We start from the raw sequence: 23733 nt of genomic DNA, 5'->3' as shown, positions 1-23733 counted from the left end.
CCTTCACCAAATCCTGGATCCGCCCCAGCGCTGCTCACGTTCTGCTCGATATCCTTCATTCGAATGGTCACATAGTGCATATTATTACTCAACATTGAATTAGCCCATATCATCTTACGAAATGTTGACAGTCAGTTGCGCCAAACTTATGAGGAGCTAAAAGCGTTTCAGGAATTCGCAGCGTGTATTCACAGAAGGTCTAATTTATGCCGATCTTGAGGCTAGGTAACAGGGGAGGTGTTAAGTGGAATGATATCCTGCTGTAAAATGTTAATTGCACATAAGACAGATGCCGGTACACGACAGAATAAACATCTAAATCGTTTTCCAGATTTACCATTCGCAAGTATTAAAAACCTTTTATGCTTGTGCCTATTTCGTCTCCCTCGTCGACCAAATCTTAAACGTGGTATTATGTGCATGTAGATTTGATTGGTGTTGAAGAGTAATAAGTTAAGAGTTACCAAATTAATTTTTCATTGGTGTTTCACTGAAGCACGTGGGAAGAATGCATAATGTATTTGAGTTCGTATCATTTAGGCGCGATCATTATTGTGTTGTGTTAGACGATCGATCTCTTCTACTGTTATCCATGCATTGAACCTCGGAAAGCAAGTGGTAATTCTCAGCGAGTAAAATCTCTTGCTTCACGAGAGCCGATTGGTAAATATAGCTAAGAGCTTCGCCGATGGCGCTGGCATGAAAGCAAGATAGATTATGCTCACAGGCTTGTAAAATCGAGTTCTAGTTAAGCTACAATCAGCCCCTCTATTTTCATAGCCCGCCTGGTTTGAAAGCGCGAAAAGAAAAATTTCCGTGCTTCCTCACTCTTGCGTGACTACTTTCTTCATTCACGTATATACCCAAAGGGTACAGTCAATTCTCTCTCGCGTTAGATCTGCTCTGTGCCCTGGTGCGTAGAATATACCCGAGGGTACAGTTAATTTTCTCTTGATTTAATCTGCTCTGTGCCCTCGTGGGTAGAATATACCCGAAGGTAGAGTTAATTTTCTCTCGAAATAATCTGCTCTGTGCCCTCGTGGGTAGAATATACCCGAAGGTACAGTTAATTTTCTCTCGCAATAATTTGCTCTGTACCTTCTTGGGTAGAATATACCCGGAGGTGCAGTTAACTTTTTCTCGCATTAATCTGCTCTGAACCTTCTTGGATAGAATATACCCGAAGGTACAGTTAATTTTCTCTGGCATTAATCTGCTCTGTGCCCTCGTGGGTAGAACAATTAATTTTCTCTCGCATTAATCTGCTCTTTGTCTTCTTGGGTAGAAACTCGACGATTATTTCTCGGTGAATTACCTCTATTCAAATGGATTAATAGGGTATGCAGATTTATCGGATTTTAACGAAACTTGGCCGCAAACGTTCGTCAGATATTCGCGAACCAAAGTTTGTGAGGCTTTTACGAAATCGATTTCTTTTTTTTCTTTTTTTTTTTTTTTTTTTTTGTGGTGTCTCATTGAGTAACAGCAGACAGAAAATTTTCGACTGTCTAAGTTTAAAAGGGATTTTCTGCTCAGCCAATAGAAATATCGAAAAATTGTTAGCCCATCATCTTCTGAGTGATAAAGTCCAGTCAGTTTGGATATCCGCTGTAACACAAAGGCTGGTAATTGAGTTTAGCAGGCACGGTCATTTTTGCGTTTAAAGGCTTGCACTTCCCTAGGTAGGTAGGTAATGTCTGTATGCGAGCCAAGTGGCCCATCAGGCCGGAGCTTATCCCGGTTTCTGTAGCATGAAGCGACTAGGAGTTTTTCTACTCCCCCCTGGATGGGATGCTAGTCCATCGCAGGGTTACCCCCAGCATTAAGTTTGCCGGTACCCATTTATACACCTGAGTGGAGAGAGGCACTGTGAGAGTAAAGTGTCTTGCCCAAGAACACAACACAATGTCCCCGGCCAGGGCTCGAACCCGGACCGCTCGATCCGGAGACGAGCGCACTAACCATGAGGCCACCGCGCCTCCCCTTGCACTTCCCTACCGAGGCAAAACTGGCAAAATATATTGTTATTTTCGGATTCTACAGTTTATTAGCTTTACAATGATATATAGTTTAGCGAGGTTTTCGTTAAAGCAGCGCACACAGAAAGATGTTCCCGAAAGGCACCCCTGAAGGTCTACAGTAACCTTAAGCTCGTCGTGGATATACTCAACTGTATGATACAAAATGTAATGAGTAAAATTCAAAAATATTCATTGGTCTATACGTTTCTTCCTACATATATAGATAAGTGGTCATACTAAATACCATCTTTGAATGCAGCTACAATAGCTAGCTTCGTACTCAGTATAATTAGCTCTTTGAATACTGACAGTTTATTTGAAAATTTTTCGTCTGTTGCGGCAGATGGCAGGTGAAGAACCTATTTCAATATGCGATATCAGACGTTTTTAGACTTCGGCCAAGTCCAGCTGACAACTGAGCGATATGATCATTGATATTTAAACATTGTGTAAACAGGAAGACCTAAGTGACAACTCACAATAAGGCCAGTATCATCTACCACTTCACTCACAAGGGATATTCCCGCTGCTGAGACAAATACTCGCTTAAAACAAGCGTCCTATGCGACCATACACAGAAAATAACGGAATATTCAGGAGCCAAATAATTATTTAACTGAGGTAAGGGCAGGAGGCGGTGTTTCTTTCAGTTGGCTGTTGATCTGTAGAAAGATTAACTGCACTTTAAAATAACGATAATATTGAAAGGTAACTTTATTCAGGATAGCAGAATGTAGCTACAAACAGTGAACTTTATTACAGAAAGTAGTCTTTGAATTAATTAATTTGTTACAAAAGGTCGCGAGGAATAGACCTCGACTCGAAGGTTGTTGATGTTATTTGAGCTACTGGTTACTTTAGTAAAAGTTACCGCAGCGAAACCAGATAAAGTATTTAGGTGTTTTCCTCCGTGTCTGAAGAAACGTGCAACAATAGCCTGCAAACGTATAGCGGCACGAGCAACAGCGAAGCCGCGAGAGTCGAGTCGACGAGCGAAGCTACCCATTGAAAATTAGAGCCTGCCCGGCCGTGCTATTGTTATCTAAGCCAGCGTTCACAGTAAGCCGGAGATTTGAAAACGTAGCTTTTTTCTCTAAGGTTATGCCTACAATCTACACTAATCCGTCACGAAAACGGAGTTTTTCGAAAACATTCTTCAAACGGGAGGAATTTGAAAACGCCGGCTTTTCGTTTTCGTGTGGACAAGAAACATTTAGAAAACGGAGCTTTTTGAAAACGATGAAGTCAGGATATAATCCTGTGATTTCCCTGTCCGAGCTTTTCTCAAACACAAATCCAAAATGACCAGTAGTTGTTATGTTTTTAAATTTATCCAGCGTAGTATGGACGGAAAATATTTGATGCGTTTTCAGAGTGAAACCTCCGTATTCAAATTTCTCCGATGTAGTGTGGACGGGGGCCTGAATATACAGCCCCTCCAAAGGTGTCAAGAATTTGACAACTCGCTAACTTAATGCGTCAAACTATTAGCCATTATAGTTCACCACTAAATTTTCCCCCATTCTTATTAGTTTAAGCTGATCACGTTACACGATAGTGTTCATCAGCGGAGAGACACTATATCAGCCCATAGTGCCAGTCCGAGGAAAATACCTGGATAGATACATGTAGTATTCGTCCATGAAAAATTTCCTGTAAAGAAGCAAGCTTATAAAAAAAATAAATAAACAAATGAAATTGTATTAAGTGGGTTTTGTTTATTTTCCTTGTTAAATTTTACATTTGGCTTTCACGGCTAAAAAAGTTGAAAATAATTCAACATGATTTTTGAACTGGCGCGCGGAAGAAAATTTAGTGGTGAACAAGAAAGACAATAGAGTGTTTATGTCTCGGAACTATCGGTCTGATGGTTGCCTTTGGAAATTTGATGTTCTTAAAACTAGCATATTTGCCCTCGGAAAGGACTAGACAGGTGTAACGTGAAGAACCTTATTCATTATGCAAAATATGACGTTTGTAGCCCCTGGAAGTCATCACTTAAATATTTAAACATTGCGTAAACAGCAAGACCTAAGTACAACTCACAATAAGGCCACTATCATCAGTCTACCACTTTGTAAGGGATATTGTTAGTATTCGTGATACTGGGACAAATGCTACTTATAAGACGCGTCTTATGCGACCATAAACAGAAAATAACGGAATATTCAGCTGCCAAATTGTCATTTAACTTAGGTAAGGGCAAGACGCGGTATTTATTTGAGTTGACTGTTGATCTGTAGAACGATTAATTACACTTTACAATAATGATAATATTGAAAGGTTCCTTTAGTCAAGTTAGCTGAATCTTGCTACAAACATTGATATTGTACTTGGATGATTTAATTTGTTGCAAAAAGGTCGGGAAGAAATGGAGTTGAAGGACCTCGACTCGCAGGTTCCTCATGATATTTGAGCTCTCGTGTGCCATTTAATTTTGTTTTTCATCTTACCTTAGTAAAGGTACCGCAGCAAAACCAAATAAAGTAGGCATGTGTTTTCTACATGTTTGAAGAAAAACGCCACAATAGCCTGCAAATAGGCTCTAAAATAAGATAAGATAAGATAAGATAAGACAACTTTATTCATACACGGTTTTTCCATCAGTCGATTAAGTTACTGACTATCTACTTAACTACAATGAAAATTAATGACAACAATTCAGCTCTCCCACACTATACCACGAGCAAAGACGAAGCCGCGAGAGTCGAGTCGGCGAGGGAAGCGAGCTGGTGAAAACGAGAACCTTCCCGGACGCTATTGTTTTCTGAGGCAGCGTCCACACCGCGCCGGAGAATTTGAAAACGCAGCTTTATTTCTACGGTTAGGCCTACCGTCCACACTTATCCGTCACGACAACGGAGCTTTCCGAAAAGGCTCTTCAAACCCGAGGAATTTGAAAACGCCGGCTTTTCGTTTTCGTGTGGACGGAAAACTTTTTGGAAACGGAGCTTTATGAAAACGATGAGGTCACGACGTATGTGAATTTCCCACCCGACTTCTTTTCGAACACAAATTCAAAATGACCGGTAATTCTCCGGCCTAGTGTAGCTTAGTGTGGGTGGAAAACATTTCACGTGGTATTCTCCGAACCTGCGGGATGCGGTTGTTTAGCATTTTGGACGGTATGTAAAATTATCCTCCAAGTCTTCCAACGTTTTCCGAGACTTTTCCAGTTTCCTATTGGAAAAAGATAAATAATTTTTGTTAATTATCAGCCGACACGCCAATGGATGTTACTCATTTTGTCTAAATCAACGATTACCGGACATAACGTTCATCAACAAAGTCCTAATTGTTATTTCCCTGTTATTAATGATGTCAACTTGACATACAGAGTAATGGAGTCGGTATGACATCGAGTTTTGACTTGGTATTGAAGTGTTGCGGTATTTGGCGACTTTTCGTTTCTTTTTTTTTTTCTTTTTTTTTTTTTGTTTGTTTGTTTGTTTTTGCTTTTTTTGCGAGATTGTGGCATTTGCCGAATCTTTTTGCGGTATTGCGGTGTTTAGTCCTCCTCGGTGAACGTCCGAACACAAAGTTCTAGAATAAAATGTCTTCAAGGAAATTTAAGAACCGAATGTTCCACGCATGTAAGTTAACCTTGGCATGCCAAAACTTAATTTTCTCAATAGCATATTTCCTAAAAATTTGGCTTCACCTGACCTTTTATGGGCCACCCCGCACATGAGCGGCCGCCTGAGTTAACATGGAGAACTTTGTGAATGTGGAACATTTTTTGATGGTTGAGTTTGTTGAGTTAATTCATCGTTAAGTATTCATAGAACCAACTTACAACAACAGTAAACACGTAGGTATATTAATTAAACAGAACATATGTTGCAACTCGAGGAAATGTATTCATTCGTCTCATAGATACGAACGTCATTTTTAGGTTAAGCAAAGAAACCCTGAACAGCTTTCAATTGTCTAAAAAACTTTTCTCTCCTTGTATGAGTCGGCAAAGATGAATCATCACTTCAGATTGAAGAAATTTTCATGCCAAATTTTCATCTTATTTCGTTATCAAAACTCCTTGTCTATTTTATTTTCGCTGTGTAAAATTTCACTATGTTAAAGAAACACACATGATATTAGTAGTCTTTTGGCGTTGGTGAAAATTGTTACAGCATCTCGGCACAAAAGACAACGAAAGAAATCTTAATCAAGATTTGTTGACAATTGAAAACACCGACTCGAACTTGAAAGTGCACGAGCTGCATTATGCAAATGAGCTACTTTTATGCGTCAGACTTTCCTTTCAAAAACTTTTGGAAACTCGCCAAACAAACAGAAACAATAAGAAACTATAAAAACAGGGTTTGGTTGTGATTAAGCATTGTTTGGGAAACTCACAAATTAACTCGATACCAGAGTTAAGAGTTTTCTTACATAACCTTTCTTTATAGAACAAGCACAAAAGCTCACGCGTACAACTAGCGCGAGCACTCATTCACGGCGCGAAATCGAAGTCATGTTTTCGACCCTGAAAAACTCACCTTTTCCATTAGCTCAGAGCATAAAACTACATATAAGAGCCCTGGTTCTTATTCCCTGCCTTATTCCCTGCCATCGCCGTGAAAAATCTGCAAGAGAATCTCGCAACTCTCACGACTCGATCACGCAAGGTGACAACATCCACGCGAGAGCCCCCGACATGTGCGTGGATCCGCGCGGATATGTGTCGTCAGGATGGCGCAATTTGTTCTAAAAATAGAAAAATTGTCCCATATCATAGGTGCGCTCGGATCCCAAGACACTATACCAGCCCATTGTGCCAGTCCGAGGAAAATACCTGGATGGATAGTGTTCGTCCGTGAAAAATTTCCTGTAAAGAAGCAAGCTTATAAAAAAAAATAAATAAACAAATGGAACTGTATTGAGTGGGTTTTGTTTATTTTCCTTGTTAAATTTTACATTTGGCTTTCACGGCTAAAAAAGTTGAAAATAATTCAACATGATTTTTGAACTGGCGCGCGGAAGAAAATTTAGTGGTGAACAAGAAAGACAATAGAGTGTTTGTGTCTCGGAACTATCGGTCTGATGGTTGCCCTTTGGAAATTTGATGTTCTTAAAACTAGCATATTTGCCCTCGGAAAGGACTAGACAGGTGTAACGTGAAGAACCTTATCCATTATGAAAAATATGACGTTTGTAGCCCCTGGAAGTCATCACTTAAATATTTAAACATTGCGTAAACAGCAAGACCTAAGTACAACTCACAATAAGGCCACTATCATCAGTCTACCACTTTGTAAGGGATATTGTTAGTATTCGTGATACTGGGACAAATGCTACTTATAAGACGCGTCTTATGCGACCATAAACAGAAAATAACGGAATATTCAGCTGCCAAATTGTCATTTAACTTAGGTAAGGGCAAGACGCGGTATTTATTTGAGTTGACTGTTGATCTGTAGAAAGATTAATTACACTTTACAATAATGATAATATTGAAAGGTTCCTTTAGTCAAGTTAGCTGAATCTTGCTACAAACATTGATATTGTACTTGGATGATTTAATTTGTTGTAAAAAGGTCGGGAAGAAATGGAGTTGAAGGACCTCGACTTGCAGGTTCTTCATAATATTTGAGCTCTCGCGTGTCATTTAATTTTGTTTTTCATCTTACCTTAGTAAAGGTACCGCAGCAAAACCAAATAAAGTAGGCATGTGTTTTCCACACAGTATTTGAAGAAAAATGCGACACTAGCCTGCAAACAGGCTCTAAGATAAGATAAGATAAGATAACTTTATTTATACACGGTTTTTCCATCAGTCGATTAAGTTACTGACTATCTACTTAACTACAATGAAAATTAATAACAACAATTCAGCTCTCCCACACTATACCACGAGCAAAGGTGAAGCCGCGAGAGTCGAGTCGGCGAGGGAAGCGAGCTGGTGAAAACGAGAACCTTCCCGGACGCTATTGTTTTCTGAGGCAGCGTCCACACCACGCCGGAGAATTTGAAAACGCAGCTTTATTTCTACGGTTAACGTTAGGCCTACCGTCCACACTTATCCGTCACAACAACGGAGCTTTCCGAAAAGGCTCTTCAAACCCGAGGAATTTGAAAACGCCGGCTTTTCGTTTTCGTGTAGACGGAAAACTTTTTGAAAACGGAGCTTTATGAAAACGATGAGGTCACAAGGCATGTGAATTTCCCACCCGACTTTTTCTCGAACACAAATTCAAAATGACCGGTAATTCTCCGGTCTAGTGTAGCTTAGTGTGGGTGGAAAACATTTTACCTGGTATTCTCCGAACCTGCGGGATGCGGTTGTTTAGCATTTTGGACGGTATGTAAAATTATCCTCCAAGTCTTCCAACGTTTTCCGAGACTTTTCCAGTTTCCTATTGGAAAAAGATAAATAATTTTTGTTAATTACCTGCCAACACGCCAATGGATGTTACTCATTTTGTCTAAATCAACGATTACCGGACATAACGTTCATCAACAAAGTCCTAATTGTTATTTCCCTGTTATTAATGTCAACTTGACATACAGAGTAATGGAGTCGGTATGACATCGAGTTTTGACTTGGTATTGAAGTGTTGCGGTATTTGGCGACTTTTCGTTTCTTTCTTTTTTTTTTTTGTTTGTTTGTTTGTTTGTTTGTTTGTTTGTTTTTGCTTTTTTTGCGAGATTATGGCATTTGCCGAATCTTTTTGCGGTATTGCGGTGTTCAGTCCTCCTCGGTGAACGTCCGAACACAAAGTTCTAGAATAAAATGTCTTCAAGGAAATTTAAGAACCGAATGTTCCACGCATGTAAGTTAACCTTGGCATGCCAAAACTTAATTTTCTCAATAGCATATTTCCTAAAACTTTGGCTCCATCGTGACCTTTTATGGGCCGCCCCGCACATGAGCGGCCGCGTGAGTTAACATGGAAAATTTAGTGAATTTGGAACATTTTTTGATCGTTGAGTTTATTGAGTTAATTCATCATTAAGTAGTCATAGAACCAACTTACAACAACAGTAAACACGTAGGTACATTAATTAAACAGAACATATGTTGCAACTCGAAGAAATGTATTCATTCGTCTCATAGATACGAACGTCATCTTTTGGTTCAGCAAAAAAACCCTGAACAGCTATTAATGGTATAAAAAGGCTTTCTCTCCTTGTATGAGTCGGCGCAGATGGATCATCTCTTCAGATTGAAGAAATTTTCATGCCAAATTTTTAGCTTATTTCGTTAAATTATGCTGATCCCTCTAAACTGTAAATGCATGAACAGAGCATTTCAGTAAACCCCCTTGAAAAAAACTCATTTACTGACCCAATAACTACCGGTATAAGATTTCGCTTATACATGGATGAATGGCGCATTCCAAATAAAATTTTATTTTCATGAAAAAATAACGGATTGCAGTTAATATTGCTTCTAGCGGAACATCACGAAAATATCTGAAACATTCCAGAATGGAAAATGTTTAATAAGTGACTGAAGATTTTTAGGAATACCTCTTAGCACAATTCAGAGACACAAGCTTTATCTCAAAGAGGCAGATTTGGCCGAAAAGTCTTTTAATCCGGTGGTCTTTTAAACGAGCTCAATCACCGTATTTTCGTGAAACCTTTAAATTGTAGTTTACTGCGAGAGAAAACACCAATGAGGGAATTAATCATGAAGCAACAGAGATGGTAAAGATTGAGAAGATTGACACGATTGCAAACGACGAACTTGAAATATTTAGGCTAAACTTTACAAGATGCGCAAAGCGTGACATAGCTCCTTTAAAACCCTCCAACTTGCCATTACTAGATGTTTTTGGGTCGGTAGTCCTGCGTTCAAATCGACTGAGGCAAGTTTACACTAATTATAAATATTTGTTCCATATATAAGGAAGTCAAACAAGCCCGATTCCCTCTCACCTTGGCTCTGCAAACAGATTATGTTGTTTATTCGTTATCAAAATTGTTATTTTGCAGAAGATGATAGTCAACTAAAGAGAATGATCAGATGATCTTGCAGAAACCTTGTGTGGCAAAAATGATTCACCAAATGAGTTTCGTGATCACGCTACTGTTGATGGTGTCTGTAATGTTCAACAACATTTCCAGTCAGCAATGCGGGATTGACACCTATTCAGTCTTCCAAATGATGCTTCGGGGCCACACCTTTAAGACGCTTAAAGCTCGGCCACTTTCGCTCGACTGCAGAGAGGCTTGCCTCTCTGATGTCAGATGTCAAAGCTATAACTACGTCATGTTCAAAGACATATGTGAGTTGAACAACAGGACCAAGGAGGCTAGACCAGAAGACTTTGTCAAGAACAGCGACAGATATTACATAACCAGGGCTCCAAAACGCGGTAAAAAAGTTGTAAAACTTAGATAAGATGTTGACGGTGCTGATTGACAAGTGTTAAGCGATTTTTGCTGCTACCGTTAAACTATTTGCCTGAACTCGATCAATCCTACTTCCTCTTGCAGACATAAAATTCTAATGGGATTATTAATAGGATTATTCCTTTCAAATCCAGTTTCCCTTGGTTCCATTCCGGAGCTTCCTGCAGATTCGTGTAAAGAGATCAAGGCGAGTGAAGGAAAAGCAGTTGTAAGCGGTAATTACTGGTTGGACCTCGAGAAGAACGGAAATCCTTTAAACCTTTACTGTGACATGACAACCGAGGGTGGTAAGTAATAAATAAAAGAGGCCATTTCTGCGTTGCTTTTAAACAAACAAGAACAGGGCCCTCGACTTAGCTCTACTTAGCCAGTCTTGAATGTAAGACCACAATCGTATTCCCCCTTAAAGAATTTTCCACATAAGGAGGCTGGTAACAGTTTTGAGCACTTTTCCAACAGCTATACTTTGACAGATGAATACTACCTTTGTAGATCAAGTGATAATACAACATTGGTATCACGTAAATGCTCAGCCACTGGTGAGCCAATAGTGTTAACAATAGGTTACCATAGCAACAGTATAACCTGTAAAAGCACCCGTAGTTTCGGCTTCAAAAAAGAGTCCGGTGGCCCCCATTTTTCATTATCTTATTTTGATTTGCATGATAAGATGCAACTTTTTACAAATTTTATATTGTCTAATGGGTTCAGAGCGACCATAAGTCTTCAAAAATTTAAGATGACTCTGAACTTCCTTGTAGACTGAACTTCGCCAAAAGTTGCATCTTATCATGTAAATCAGAATAAGATAATAAAAAATAAGAGGTCACCGAGCTCACTTTTGAGTTATTACCAGTTAAAGCGAACCTTAAGAATGTTTTTAGCAGTCATACTGTTGTTATGGCAACACGTTTTGTCAGGAAGATGATAACAACGTGTTCATCACTGATAAAGAGCGGTTATAATGACCCATCAAAATCTAAGTCTAGGAAGGTGCTGGAAACTGTTGTCAGCCGCCTTAGTTTTATTACTACTGGTTCCTCAGTACTTCAAACAGATTAGAATGAAAAGCATCTTGCTTTTATATAGTCTTACCTTTAGGCTGGTATTCCTATCGTCCGAGTGGCTCTTGTAAGCGCATTCGGGACTCTGGGTACTCCAAAGGAGACGGGAAGTACTGGATCGACCCCGAGAAGAGCGGAAACCCTTTAAAAGTCTCCTGTGACATGACAACTGACGGTGGTAAGTAATGGATAATTTTCAGAATAGAAAGGGCAATTAAATATCTTTCCTTTGAAACAAACGAGTACAGGATTTTAGATTTGCATTTGGCAAGAATCCCTTGCATTAGCGTCAGTTGCAAGCTAGTCTCAGTCCAATACCTAGAGTATGACTTACTGGTAAAGTTTTTAGAATGAATTTTCGTATAAAATAAATTTTTCAGCCTTGTTGAAGACCATGAAACGTTTCGTTCGTCAAACAAACACTGATTGTTTCTTGATTTCAGGAGGCTGGCTTCTTGTCTCTAACGTTGTGATTGACGGCTCATCTCCCTTCCCGTTGTCACTTGAGACATCATACCACGGAATAAGCAGCTGTGATAACAATAAGACGTTTCTTACAGACAGCGCAATGCTCGAACTGAGAACACACCTGTCTTTCAGTCAACTGCGATTCCACTGCAGTAAGCAAGGGGGACGTACGTTCCACGTGGCCACGGTCACTAACAGCTCTGGGGAAGCTGTGGTCCAGTACTTTAGCGGTCAGTCAGATGCCCAGCCCTACGCCTGTGGCTCGTTTGTAACGATGGATGATGACGACTCGGAGATGGCCAAACGTTGTCATGAGTGGGGAGCCGATGGTTGGGCCACACCAGCGTATAAGATTGGTAAATGGGGTCCTTCGGCCCACGGTCATGGGAGATTATCCAATCACGCTGCTTTTGTGTTCAATTTATACCATTGGCATTTGTTTCAGGATGATGGGGGGTTTGAGAGATTGGAATGCGATGACCGTTATGTTGGAGTGTCGTCTGGTGATTTCTGGAAAGTTTTTGTTCGTTAAAAGAACCGATTGCACTGTACTTCACATGTTGTAGAGTTCTAGTTAATTCGACTGGAATAAGTTTATAGTGTTAGAATGCTTTACTTCCAAAGTTGGATAGACATTGCACGTGCTAAACTAAGTTTTGGGAATTGACTCCAGCCTTCTGCGTCGTTTCGCTTATGGATGATAAACTTTCTTCATAACATTCTCTGTGGTACCCCGGAGTCTAAGGATCTATCCGGCTACTCAAGGGGTAATACTCGACTTAATATTATAATGGGATGATACCCCCCGCCCCTGTCATCTCCAAACATTTTTAAACCATTTTTAACAGAAAAGGTAACCCTCCCTTGTACCTTCCATGCCGACCATTTTACTGACCTGCAGAAATCTTTCTACCCAACAAGGGTCCACCACAGTTCAAATATGAATTATTTCATATATACTTCACATCATTTCACTCCTCACGGGAAGATATGAACTCAATTAATTGACCTCGCTCCAAATGTGTGGCTTCATAGCTCAGTTGGTAGAGCATCGCACCGGTATTCGCGAAGGTCACGAGTTCGAATCCCGTTGAAGCCCTGATTTTTTTTCACACTTCTTCTTTCCAAGTGTTTAAATTGGAAAATTTACCGCGATGATCATTCTTCGCTTTCCTTGGTCCACCAGAGTATTTCAACCCTAAAAGAAAAACCCAAGTCGTCCATTTCAAACCGAACAAAAAGGTCTGCGCTCTTCCTCGTCACTAATATACCTGTTCACAATATTTTGAAAGGCCCTTTTTGAATACCTATCTATACCTGTCTATACTTCAACTCGTGAAAACTCTACCGTTTTATCGATCTCCGGCCTGGTAAAGGACCCCTACCAAGCGGAGTCTCCCTGTATACTCTACTTAGGGGGGTACCCCAGTGGAGGAGATGGCTACCTCTGGTGAATCCATAGCTACTTTGACCGAATGAAAACAAAGACGTATAAAAAGTTGGGGTAAATTTGTTTAGTTGCAATAACAAAAAGCAAAAAGGATTAAGCGTAGACCTACGACGAGAGATCAGTAAATTAACAACAAAGTTTTAAAAAATATCATTGGCCCATAGGCTTCGTCTGACATACGAAATACTATCTTTCTAATATAACTACTAGTACTTACTGTATTTCAGAAAGTAGACTTTAAATTATTTAATTGTTACAAAAAGGACCGGGAAGAAATGGATATGAAAGACCTCGACTCGCAGGTTCTTGTCGCCAATCACGAATTAGATGCTCGAGACAGGACAATAAAATAGATTTACAATAACAACAACACCAACTTTATTTACTCATGCATTTACAGTTTTTCAAGAAAATATATATACAGTGGATAGACGGACAGAAAAATAATGTACATTTGAGTCTACAGACTGAAGTAAGTTTTCTAGTCAGTCTCCAGTTATTGTAAGGCTCCTATAGATGTTGAGAGAACACAGAATTCTTGAGAGAAGAGATGTGTACATGGTGTAATAGAATGAAGAAAATCAATACTATGTGCTTAATATAGAGACTAATATTTGAGCTCCTGATAAGTCGTGTACCATTTTTGCTTTTTATCTTGCTTTAGTAAAAGGCTCCGCAGCAAAACCAAATAAAGTAGATTTTAAATATATATAAATGGTGAAATCTCTTCTTTCCTGAACTTAAGTCGTTTGAAGAACATCTCATGGAAACACACGTTTTTTTGAACACATAACAGTCCATCTCAAATTCCAAATCTGCTGAACTGATCCAGTCTCACGCATCTGGAAGATTACAAAACCAAATTTAGACGAGGCAATATACTCGGCCCGTATAGCGTTTTCCAAAATAAACCGAAAAACATTACATTTGCAGTGAATTTCATCCTTATAATTATGAATCTGATCCGGCTGGCAACAGCTTCCAGCACTGTCCAGCAGTTATGCTTTGACGGATCAATACTACGCTACGAATTTGTTAATTTTCCAAAAACTCTTTTGCAGGATCCTGTTGTGTCAAATTCCAGAAGCAAGCTTGAAACTAAAGAAAAAATGAATAATTGACTGTACCCACAAAGACCTCATAATCAAATATCAAAAGTGCCGTTGTGTACCTATATTGAAATCAAAAGCCAGTCTAAATCTAGGCTGCTATAAACAGTATAACTAGTTGATAGGGCGGTTTTCAATAGGAGAATCTTTGTTTACAATACTTGCCTCATTGCCATGAGCGATACAATTTCTGATGGAGCTACAAAGAGATTAATACTGAATATTGGAAGGGCACAGCACGATTAACTGTCCCAAGGAATTTGAGCGCGATGTATTGAAAAAAAAAACCGACACAGTGCTCTCAAGTCTCAAGCATTGAGCATGAGGCTCACGCAAACGAATTCAATCGTTCGTTCTCACGCTGAAACTACTATTTCTCACGCAATGAAGGTTCCTTGCTGTTTTAGTCCAGTACATATATAATTACGAATCTCTTTGGATATAATTTACTCCTTGTATGCTTTGCACTTACTTCGAACACTTTTCAGCACTAGGAATTCTTATGCAGAGCCAGCATTTCTCCGGTCAGTGGGTTTAATGATTACTTTAAGGTTACTTTTCAAGAATCACATTTCGACTCTGAATGAAGGAAAAGACTTCTTAGCTACTTCAAGGGGCTTCAAGGGGCTAGGGGGCATGCTGGGGGGCATATTGGGGGCATGCTTTCTGAGGGCTTGGGCATGCTTTTGAGTGCTGAAGTTGCTAACCTCCTAGGAGATGCGGGGGCATGCTCCCCCGGGAAATTTTGAAATTTAGACGCTTGGAATTGCTATTTTCAACCATTTTCCAGTCAGTATTTGGACCTAAAGTACAATCGAACCTATGACTATTTTTACCATGTTTATGTTTAACAACCGTTCTTTAACTCAAAATCTCACCGGCCTCAATCAGATAATCTCTCCTCTCTATAATCTTCCTTTGAATTTGGCGTAACCTTTACTTTCTGCTGAAGACGAGAAGACCTTGGCAGCTTTCCCCTGTCTCTCTTTTCCTTCCATAATGCCATTTGTTGATAATACAACCTCATATTTTTTTACTGGTGACCCACTGATAAAAATATGAAGCAGACTTTCGAAGATTTGTTTCCTTTTTCCTTAAGCGTGTTTTTAGGCGTTTTAGGCCACTGCTCTCTCAGCTGAGAGTGAGAGAAAATACTCAGTAATGACGGACTCGATTTAATTTCGACATGGACGTTTTAGCATATATATAAGAAAGCGTGTGTTTCACGACCCGTCGACATCGCGCGTGAGAGAGGAAAACACATTTAAAACTCTGCATACGCGTCTTCACTTCGACTCAGACGTTTAAAACAATCACTGCATTCTCAGTTCCGAAATTCGTCGTCGGTCTATCTTGCCATTGGTTTCGCTTTCTCTATTTCGCTAGAGTAGTCTGTCGTTCGTCGCCAATTCATAGCTCTCATGTCGCCGTTTCAAGGCCATGTCGCTTGTCGGAATCTACCCCTAACAGGGCCTCCGACGCGGGTTTAAAAGCTCAAATTGAAATTTCACAAAGAATGTATGAGCTTATTAGCGCTTTTGCCACACAGAATTTTTGATGTTTTATTTTCTTTTTAATTTTTTTAATGATTCAATTAAAAACGCAGCAGGCCTACCGAAAACGGAAAACGGAAAACGGAAAACGGAGCTTTTGCAAGTGTTCCTGCTGCTGAGACAAATCTTTACTTATAACACGCGTCTTATGCGACCATACACAGAAAATAACGGAATGTTCACCTATTAACTTAGGTAAGGGCAGGAGGTAGTGTTTCTTTCAGTTGGCTGTTGATCTGTAGAAAGATTAACTACACTTTAAACTAATGATAATATTGAAAGGTTGCTTTAGTCAGGTTAGCTGAATCTAGCTACAAAACAGTGTACTTGAATTATTTAATTTGTTGCGAAAAGGTCGAGAGGAAATAGAGATGAAAGACCTCGACTCGCAGGTTGTTAATGATACTTGAGCTGTCATTTGTCATTTTTGCTTTTCATCTTACCTTAGTAAAAGGTACCGCAGTAAAACCAAATAAAGCAGGCATGTGTTTTCCACATATTTGAAGAAAAATGCGACAATAGCCTGCAAACAGACTCGAAGATAAGATAAAATAAGATAACTTTATCTATACACAGTTTTTCCATCAGTCCGAAGTTACTGGACTATGTACCTAACTGCAATGAAAATTAGTAACAACAATTCAGCTCTCACACACTGTACCACGAGCAAAGGCGAAGCCGGGAGAGTCGAGTCGGCGAAGGAAGGGAGCTGGTGAAAACGAGAACCTGTCCGGACGTTATTCTTTTCTGAGGCAGCGTCCACACCACGCCGGAGAATTTGAAAACGCAGCTTTATTTCTACGGTTAGGCCTACCGTCCACACTTATCCGTCACGAAGACGGAGCTTTTCGATAACGCCTTCAAACTCGTGGAATTTGAAAACGCCGGCTTCTCGTTTTCGTGTAGACGGAAAATGTTTTGGAAATTTTAGAAAACGATGGGGTTACGAGGTCACTACGTGAATTTCCCACCCGAGCTTTCCTCGAACACAAATCCAAAATGACCGGTAATTCTCCGGCCTAGTATAGTTTAGTGTGGGTGGAAACGTTTTACGTGGTATTCTCCGAACCTGCAGGATGCGGTTTCATAGCATTTTGGACGGTATTTAAAATTATCTTTAAAGTCTTGCACCGTTTTCCGAGCCTTTTCCACTTTCCTATTGGAAAAGGATAAATTAATTTTTTTTAATTATCAGCCAACACGCCAACGGATGTCACTTTTTTTGTCTAAATCAACGATTACCTGACATAACGTTCATCAACAAAGTCCTAATTGTTATTTCCCTGTTATTAATGCTGTAAACTTGACACAAATATTCCATAACACTAAAGGCGCTAAAGCAGCAGTTTTCAAAAGTATACCCGTTAAAGTTTTTGGAAAGCTATTTCAAAATTTTAACGGTTATACTTTTGAAAATGTATGCTGACTAGCATACGAAACGTCAAGTTCATAAAATGCATGTTTTTTAAATGTTTATCACCGCTATTTGTTTTATATTTTTAATCAAGCTACGATGGCCGAGGACCAACAGTTTAAAAGTTTGAAAGTTTTGGCCTACGTGATTCAAGATTGGTTTGTTTTTAAAACAAAAATAAGAGATCTTCAGTTTAAAGACTTTTTCGAGATGTTTAGAAAAAATGTCGTGAAATTCAACATTTTTTTTTGAGAATTTCAGGCAAGCTACTTTGGCCATTTCACGTGATATTTCTGGAAAGAACTAGGCAGGTGGCACGTCAAGAAACTAATTCATTTTGCAAAACTTAGATGTTTGTGGCCCCTGCAAGTCCTACTGACAAGGATCACTTAGATATTTAAACATGGCTTAAACAAGAAGACCTAACTACAACTCACAATAAGGCCAGTATCATCAGTAGTCTACCGCTTTACAAGGGCTATTGCAAGTGTTCCTGCTGCTGAGACAAATCCTTACTTCTAAGACGCGTCTTATGCGACCATACACAGAGAATAACGGAATGTTCACGTATTAACTTAGGTAAGGGCAGGAGGTAGTTTTTCTTTCAGTTGGCTGTTGATCTGTAGAAAGATTAACTACACTTTAAACTAATGATAATATTGAAAGGTTACTTTAGTCAGGTTAGCTGAATCTAGTTACAAAACAGTGTACTTGAATTATTTAATTTGTTGCGAAAAGGTCGAGAGGAAATAGAGATGAAAGACCTCGACTCGCAGGTTGTTAATGATACTTGAGCTGTCATCTGTCATTTTTGCTTTTCATCTTACTAAAATGTTTTGGAAACGGAGCTTTTACAAAACGATGAGGTCACGAGGTATGTGAATTTCCCACCCGAGCTTTCCTCGAACACAAATCCAAAATGACCGGTAATTCTCCAGCCTAGTGTAGCTTAGTGTGGGTGGAAAACATTTTACCTGGTATTCTCCGAACTTGCAGGATGCGGTTGTTTAGCATTTTGGACGGTATGTAAAATTATCTTCTAAGTCTTCCAAAGTTTTCCGAGCCTTTTCCAGTTTCATATTGGAAAAGGATAAATTAATTTTTGTTCATTATCAGCCAACACGCCAATGGATGTCACTTTTTTTGTCTAAATCAACGATTACCTGACATAACTTTCATCAACAAAGTCCTAATTGTTATTTCCCTGTTATTAATGATGTCAACTTGACATACAGAGTAATGGAGTCGGTATGACATCGAGTTTCGACTTGGTATTGAAGTGTTGCGGGTTTTTTCTAGTTTTTGTTTCTTTTTTTCCTTTTTTGTTTTTTTATTTGTTTTTGTTTGTTTGTTTGTTTTTTTGCGATATTGTGGCATTTGCCGAATCTTTTTGCGGTATTGTGGTGTTCAGTCCCCCTCAGTGAACGTCCGAACACAAAGTTCTATAATAAAATGTCTTCAAGGAAATTTAAGAACCGAATGTTCCACGCATGTAAGTTAACCTTGGCATGCCAAAACTTAATTTTCTCAATAGCATATTTCCCAAAAATTTGACTTCACCTGACCTTTTATGGGCCACCCCGCACATGAGCGGCCGCCTGAGTTAACATGGAGAACTTTGTGAATGTGGAACATTTTTTGATGGTTGAGTTTGTTGAGTTAATTCATCGTTAAGTAGTCATAGAACCAACTTACAACAACAGTAAACACGTAGGTACATTAATTAAACAGAACATATGTTGCAACTCGAGGAAATGTATTCATTCGTCTCATAGATACGAACGTCATCTTTAGGTTAAGCAAAGAAACCCTGAACAGCTTTCAATTGTCTAAAAAATTTTTCTCTCCTTGTATGAGTCGGCAAAGATGAATCATCACTTCAGATTGAAGAAATTTTCATGCCAAATTTTCATCTTATTTCGTTAAATTATACTGATCCCTCTAAACTGTAAATGAACAGAGGATTTCAATAAACCCCCTTGGAAAAAACTCATTTACTGACCCAATAACTACGGGTATAAGATTTCATTTATACATGGATGAATGGCGCATTCCAAACAAAACTTTATTTTTATGAAAAAACAACAAATTGCAATTAATATTTCTTATAGCGGAACATTACGAAAATATCTGAAACATTACTGGATGGAAAATGTTTAATAAGTGACTGGAGACTTTTAGGAATACCTCTTAGCACAATTCAGAGACACAAGCTTTATCTTAAAGAGGCAGATTTGGCCGAAAAGTCTTTTAATCTGGTGGTCTATTAAAAGACCTCAATCAGGGTATTTTCGTATTCACATACAAAATTATCTTTAAGTTGAAGGAAACCTTTAAATTGTAGTTTACTGCGAGAGAAAACACCAATGAGGGAATTAATCATGAAGCAACAGAGATGGTAAAGATGGAGAAGATTGACACGATTGCAAACGACGAACTTGAAATATTTCGGCTAAACTTTTCAAGATGCGCAAAGCGTCACATAGCTCCTTTAAAACCCTCCAACTTGCCATTACTAGATGTTTTTGGGTCGGTAGTCCTGAGTTCAAATCGAGCTTCGACGCTTGTAACTGGGACTGAGGTTTTGGCGTATAACAAGGCAAATTTGGACTAATTATAAATATTTGTTCCATATATAAGGGAGTCAAACAAGCCCGATTCCCTCTCACCTTGGTTCTGCAAACAGATTATGTTGTTTATTCCTTATCAAAATTGTTATTTTGCAGAAAATCATAGTCAACTAAAGAGAATGATGAGATGATCTTGCAGAAACCTTGTGTGGCAAAAATGATTCACCAAATGAGTCTCGTGATCACTCTACTGATCATGGTGTCTGTAATGTTCAACAACATTTTCAGTCAGCAATGCGGGATTGACACCTACTCAGTCTTCGAAATGATGCTTCGGGGCCACACCTTTAAGACGCTTAAAGCTCGGCCACTTTCGCTCGACTGCAGAGAGGCATGCTTCTCTGATGTCAGATGTCAAAGCTATAACTACGTCATGTTCACAGACATATGTGAGTTGAACAACAGGACCAAGGAGGCTAGACCAGAAGACTTTGTCAAGAACAGCGACAGATATTACATAACCAGGGCCCCAGAACGTGGTAAAAAAGTTGTAAAACTTAGATAAGATGTTGACGTTGATGATTGAGAAGTGTTGAGCGATTTTTGCTGCTACCGTTAAACTATTTGCCTGAACTCGATCAATCTTACTTCCTCTTCCAGACATAAAATTCTAATGGGATTATTAATAGGATTATTCCTTTCAAATCCAGTTTCCCTTGGTTCCATTCCGGAGCTTCCTGCAGATTCGTGTAAAGAGATCAAGGCGAGTGAAGGAAAAGCAGTTGTAAGTGGTAATTACTGGTTGGACCTCGAGAAGAACGGAAATCCTTTAAACCTTTACTGTGACATGACAACTGAGGGTGGTAAGTAATAAATAAAAGAGGCCATTTCTGCGTTGCTTTTAAACAAACAAGAACAGGGCCCTCGACTTAGCTCTACTTAGCCAGTCTTGAATGTAAGACCACAATCGTATTCCCCCTTAAAGAATTTTCCACATAAGGAGGCTGGTAACAGTTTTGAGCACTTTTCCAACAGCTATACTTTGACAGATGAATACTAACTTTGTAGATCAAGTGATAATACAACATTGGTATCACGTAAATGCTCAGCCACTGGTGAGCCAATAGTGTTAACAATAGGTTACCATAGCAACAGTATAACCTGTAAAAGCACCCGTAGTTTCGGCTTAAAAAAAGAGTTCGGTGGCCGAGGACAGCGCGTACTGATAATAGGATTAACATTCTACCTTCTAATGTCGCAATTGTCTAGATCTGTTCAGTACTCTTATCTGTGTAAAAACTTGCTCAGAATAGATATATAATGGCAGCGTTCAATTCCAAAAGTCAATACACAAAATTAGCGGTCTTCGTTACATGTAATATTCTCAGAAATACGCAGAATTTGGCCATTTCACGTAGTTGCTTTGCAGGGGACCGCTACGAAATGAGCAAAGCTTTATAACGCCACTGCCTAGCCATATTTTTGCTCATTTAAGCTTTTGTTTCCTGATGTTGCCGTTGGCGTCGCCGTCACGGTCTGCTTATACAGCTCGCTAAATTAACATTGATGTGAACGACAACTTCACTCAGTACTTAGTAACCTTTGGCGTCGGTAACTGGGACGAGGATTGTAGCTTAGAAATATGTAAAGATTTTGCATCAAAACAATTTTATCAATTTCACAGTAGTCTTACTTAGAAATAAACCTAATTGTCTACGTCTAAAAGCTAGTTCCGTTTTAAAAGCAGCAAGCAATTTTCAATAACCCGTTTCAATTCACTGCATATATAGATTTAATTACATTCGTGGAAAACTAATCTTTGTTTCTGGGAAACAGCTTCAATCTAAAATTGGTTTCATTGTTCAGGTGATTTTCGGTACAAACTGGTATTTCGTTAACAACGCATTTTATGCACTAAACAGAATGGAGAAAATACGTGTCAGCCTATAGAATCTAATGATCGAATCTAGAATCTAATGGTTCCAGTGCTCTCGATTGATTCTGTATGCATGACTGAATCCAATTCCCAGATTAGCAGCGAACAACATGTAGGGACTTAACACTGTCCCGCATGTCCTATCCAAACGAGTTACCCATGGCCAATACTAGTTAAATGATTCCCAATTTGAATGGTATTTTTTTCTTTCCGGCAGTTCATTAGGGTAGGTCAGTGTTTCGCCCACTATCAGCAAATGACGGTACTCTTGCCAATTAACTTAAGTATGAAAGAATCATCTCGAAACAATCAACAAACTACAAAGAAAATAGGGAGCTAAAATCAATCGACCTAATCGCGGCTAGTGGATGTACATTTACTAAAGTTCGCTTCGTATCAAACTCTGTAGGAATGCGAATTATTTCAACGTTATCGCTGTGTCACTGTAACCCACGCTGCTAAACGGTTTCGCTGTTGACATCACTGCGAAAGGCGGTTTCCATCATTTCCTAGGCCTCTGCTCTTTTTTGTGGCATTTTAAGTAATTTCGAGCTGGAGAATTCTTACCTGTCCTGCCGTCCAGCTAGGCTTATCTTCTGACGCATTTAATTCTTCTTTCACTTTAGCTTTCATCTCATCTAATGTTGTTAGTCCTTTACAAGATATGCCAAGCGCCGCCATCGCTGGAAACATTTCCGATATATCGTCGATTTCTTCGATGGTTTTCGTTCTGCTAGCAGCCATTTTACTAATATAAACGAATTTAGGCGAAGAACATAGCATAACAAGAGGGGAAAAGGTGATAGCTACATTGTAACGGAGAGAATGCCTAGATTTCAAGGAACGTAAACCATTCTTCGTCCCTGATGGTACAGACAATTGCAGCGTCGATCTTGTGTACAGAGGGCATAACTAAGTGTCTTATACCGGGGGGGGGGGACGTCATCAGCAGTACGAGGGTCATGAATGGCTATATATAATCATAACACCAACTCCTTTTGTCCAGAAAAATCTATGCTCTGAAGACTTTAGAGAGGAACTACAGCTAAAAAATTAGTTCAGTTATTATACTAAGGCCGGCAGCTTAGAGGAATCGAATAATAACACGGATTGCAGACTTCAGACTGCAGATCTGGAGTAAAATTCAGTGCGAAGTGTATGATGTAGACTGCAGACTTTACCCCAGCAAGCGGGTTAACCTTAGCTGGAGAGCAAAAGATAGCCCGGGTTTACAAGCAAATTTTACAGTTAGGCTAACCCTGCAACTCAGGTCAAGTTAATGCGCTGTTACACTCAAAGGGTCTGGTTAACCCTACATGGAGTGTTTACAAGGGAAAAAGTCAACCAGCCTGCCAGGGTAACCCTTGCACGCAGATAGGGTAACCCGCCTACCCGGGTTACCCTGGCTGTGTTGTAAACAAGACGAAGAAAAAGAGACGAAATGTGTGAGTGCTAGGGTAACCCGCTTGCTAGAGTAACCCTCTCTCTCCTTGTAAACAAGCCCTTATTCAGGCTAATCTGAGTGATATTCAGTAGCTTTCAGTCTCACCGGGTGGAGCCTTTCGCTCCGATTACTCTGAATAACGCTCGATCAGGTTAGTCCTGTTTATGGTTAGCACTCGAAAATGGAGATAAAACGATATGCGCTTTAAAAGTGTGCAGCCTTCACCCATGGTCTGCAGTCTGTGTTTCAACCTCATTCTGCATTTTACCCCCGTAGTCCCCGTACTGCCTGGTTTCAAAATGCCGCGTGTTCTCGCAGAGATCATGAATTAAGGGTAGTGTCT

The 23733-nt window shown here is 39.5% G+C and overlaps 2 protein-coding genes and 1 long non-coding RNA gene across 4 annotated transcripts; 2 read left to right on the top strand and 1 right to left on the bottom strand.

The window, feature by feature from the left end:
- The first annotated feature begins 2437 nt into the window (after positions 1-2437).
- Positions 2438-13993, top strand: LOC149108689 (uncharacterized). Of its 2 annotated transcripts, none has more exons than XM_089294519.1 (5): positions 2438-2642; positions 9963-10345; positions 10517-10669; positions 11472-11624; positions 11890-13993. In XM_089294519.1, the coding sequence occupies exons 2-5, from the start codon at positions 9994-9996 to the stop codon at positions 12444-12446; spliced, it is 1215 nt and encodes a 404-aa protein (XP_089150645.1). In that variant the 5' UTR covers positions 2438-2642; positions 9963-9993; the 3' UTR covers positions 12447-13993. The 2 variants fall into 2 exon arrangements, with proteins under 2 accessions (XP_089150645.1, XP_089150646.1); XM_089294520.1 differs by lacking the exon at positions 2438-2642 and adding an exon at positions 7171-7394.
- On the bottom strand, positions 7758-22847 carry LOC149108687 (uncharacterized). Its single transcript, XR_016208703.1, has 2 exons — positions 22514-22847; positions 7758-8377 (listed from the first exon to the last, which is right to left on the bottom strand). It is a non-coding gene; the product is annotated as an uncharacterized LOC149108687 (long non-coding RNA).
- LOC149108688 (uncharacterized) lies at positions 16076-20881 on the top strand. Its single transcript, XM_089294523.1, has 2 exons — positions 16076-20549; positions 20721-20881. The coding sequence occupies exons 1-2, from the start codon at positions 20198-20200 to the stop codon at positions 20879-20881; spliced, it is 513 nt and encodes a 170-aa protein (XP_089150649.1). The 5' UTR covers positions 16076-20197.
- Positions 22848-23733: the final 886 nt, after the last annotated feature.

This window comes from Orbicella faveolata, unplaced genomic scaffold (genome assembly GCF_042242905.1).
Source record: "Orbicella faveolata isolate gen_17 unplaced genomic scaffold, um_ofav_v1 contig_25, whole genome shotgun sequence".
NCBI classification, from domain to species: Eukaryota; Metazoa; Cnidaria; class Anthozoa; order Scleractinia; family Merulinidae; genus Orbicella; species Orbicella faveolata.
This window is presented reverse-complemented; position numbering and strand designations above follow the sequence as displayed.